The 1,911-nt window shown below is 54.7% G+C and overlaps 1 protein-coding gene across 1 annotated transcript; it reads right to left on the bottom strand.

Annotated features, from left to right (window-relative positions):
- Window positions 1–777: 777 nt before the first annotated feature.
- LOC123055518 (uncharacterized) lies at window positions 778–1,615 on the bottom strand. Its single transcript, XM_044479515.1, has 2 exons — window positions 1,587–1,615; window positions 778–1,390 (listed from the first exon to the last, which is right to left on the bottom strand). Exons 1-2 carry the CDS (start codon window positions 1,613–1,615, stop codon window positions 778–780), a joined length of 642 nt encoding a protein of 213 aa, XP_044335450.1.
- Window positions 1,616–1,911: the final 296 nt, after the last annotated feature.

Consider the following 1,911-nt stretch of genomic DNA (forward strand, 5'->3'; position numbering starts at 1 on the left):
CAGCACCGCCGGCGTTGACGTTGTCGGCCATGTCGTCAAGGATGAGGTTGCCGAGGTCGGGGAAGAAGTCGTCGTAGCCAGCAGTCGCGCGAGTGCGCTCCTCAAAAACCTGATTACCCCTCTCCCCTACAGGATCACGAGAGGCGGGGTTCCGGAGGCCTGATGTCTCTTCTCCCGGTGCACGCCGAAAGGAGGGATGGAGAAGACTTGCTTAGCGGCACAATGATCTGGAACGGACAGCGGCGGCTAGGGTAGACGGGTAGGTCGTGGGAGTAAACCCCACGTCCGAGTCGCGATCCAAAAGAATCAGAAACGGTTCAGTAATTAACGCGTCCATTTAGACAACGTGCATAGATCTGTCCTCGGCTCAATCCCGCAACCCGCGGCGCGTCGTGACAAGGCGAGGCGAGGCGTGGCGAGGCGAGCGAGGAAGAGGAGCACGCGTGTAGGTCTCCTCTTCTCATGCTCATACAAGTGATAGAAGAGCTCACCTTATAAAGAGGTGCAAGTCTCACTCAACTTCCGTGGTGGAACTAAACTTTAGTCTCACTCACTCCCCTCACATGTGTACATGAATGGACCAAGAGAATTTTAGTTGGGCTTTGGGCCAAAGGCCTACTAGCAAAATTCCAACATAGTCTCGCTGTCATCGTGAAGAAGAAGACCCACCGACATTGTGTCATCCATGAAATTTTGCCGTCGAGGCTGCAGCGCCTGTGGCAGCTCAACGTGCTCTTGCCCGAGCCCACGGGTACTCCCGGGCGGTAGTAGTTCCAGTCACGCCGTCCTCCCATAGACTTCCCTCAGGTCGTCGTCGGTGGCACGCGGCGTGATGTAGAGCTTGTGGAGCGTGGGCACGCCCTTCCTGTCGGGGCCCTTGTCCATGTCGTTGGTGAACTCTTGCATGAGCCACGACGTCTTGCGCTTCTTGAACGTGCTGAGGTAGAACCCGAAGCTGTTCTTGAGCCCACTCTCGTGGGCCAGCACCAGCTCCTCCCTGGTCTGCTCCAGCCGCCAGTGCCCGCCGGTCTGGACTCTATGGTCGGCGCGCTTGGTCTTGGTCGCGCACGGGCTCTGGAACATGGACTCGCCGAGGAACCTGTGCAGGCCCCCGCGGGCGCTGGCCGGTGGGTGCAGCTGCTGCAGCGCGTAGGGATCGTTGGCGTACATGTCGGCGTGGAAAAGGAACCCCAGCGTGTCGAGCATCTTCTCGTCGCCGGCGATCCACTGGTTGAGGAACCCCAGACTATCCTGATGCGTCGGGCTGAAGACGCTGGGAGGCATCGGCAGCGGTTCGAGTTTGTTCGCCCCGCTGGGCCTGAGCGGAGGGGCCATGGACATGGAGCTGCTGGCTCCGGTTCCAGCGTCGGTGGTGTCCGAAGTTTGATCACTTGATTACTTTTTTTGCTTTTCCCGGGGCCATGGTTTTCCTTTCCTACTTGTGTTTGAGGAGGGATTGGATTGATCGGTGGGGTGGGCTGGGCTGGGATTATATGGTGTGCGATATGCTTCTGTCTGAAGTCGGAATGGCCTTCTTGTTCTAAGCTCGCTTGTAGTTTGACATGGATTTTCATGTTTAGTTGTACTTGTAGCCGGACCTGGAGATGGAATTCATCTGGAGGGTGACGAGATCTAGTACGTGAGATTTACACGTTCACAAACAGGCATTAATGCAATCAGGCCATCCAGAACTCTCATATATCTTTTAGCCCAACCAAATCTACGTTACCTGCTGTAGATTGCTTACGGATTTGCCACTGGCCGGTCCAATCCGTATTTATTTGGGATCGATCGACTGATCGTATCCATCTCGATCTCATTGCCTGATTGATCTAGCAATAATATAAACGTAAAATAACATCTTAAAAAAAATAGAAGAGAAATCTCAGTCGTCAATTATTATGGTTAATT

The sequence above is a fragment of the Triticum aestivum genome, chromosome 2D (genome assembly GCF_018294505.1).
Source record: "Triticum aestivum cultivar Chinese Spring chromosome 2D, IWGSC CS RefSeq v2.1, whole genome shotgun sequence".
Classification (NCBI taxonomy): Eukaryota; Viridiplantae; Streptophyta; class Magnoliopsida; order Poales; family Poaceae; genus Triticum; species Triticum aestivum.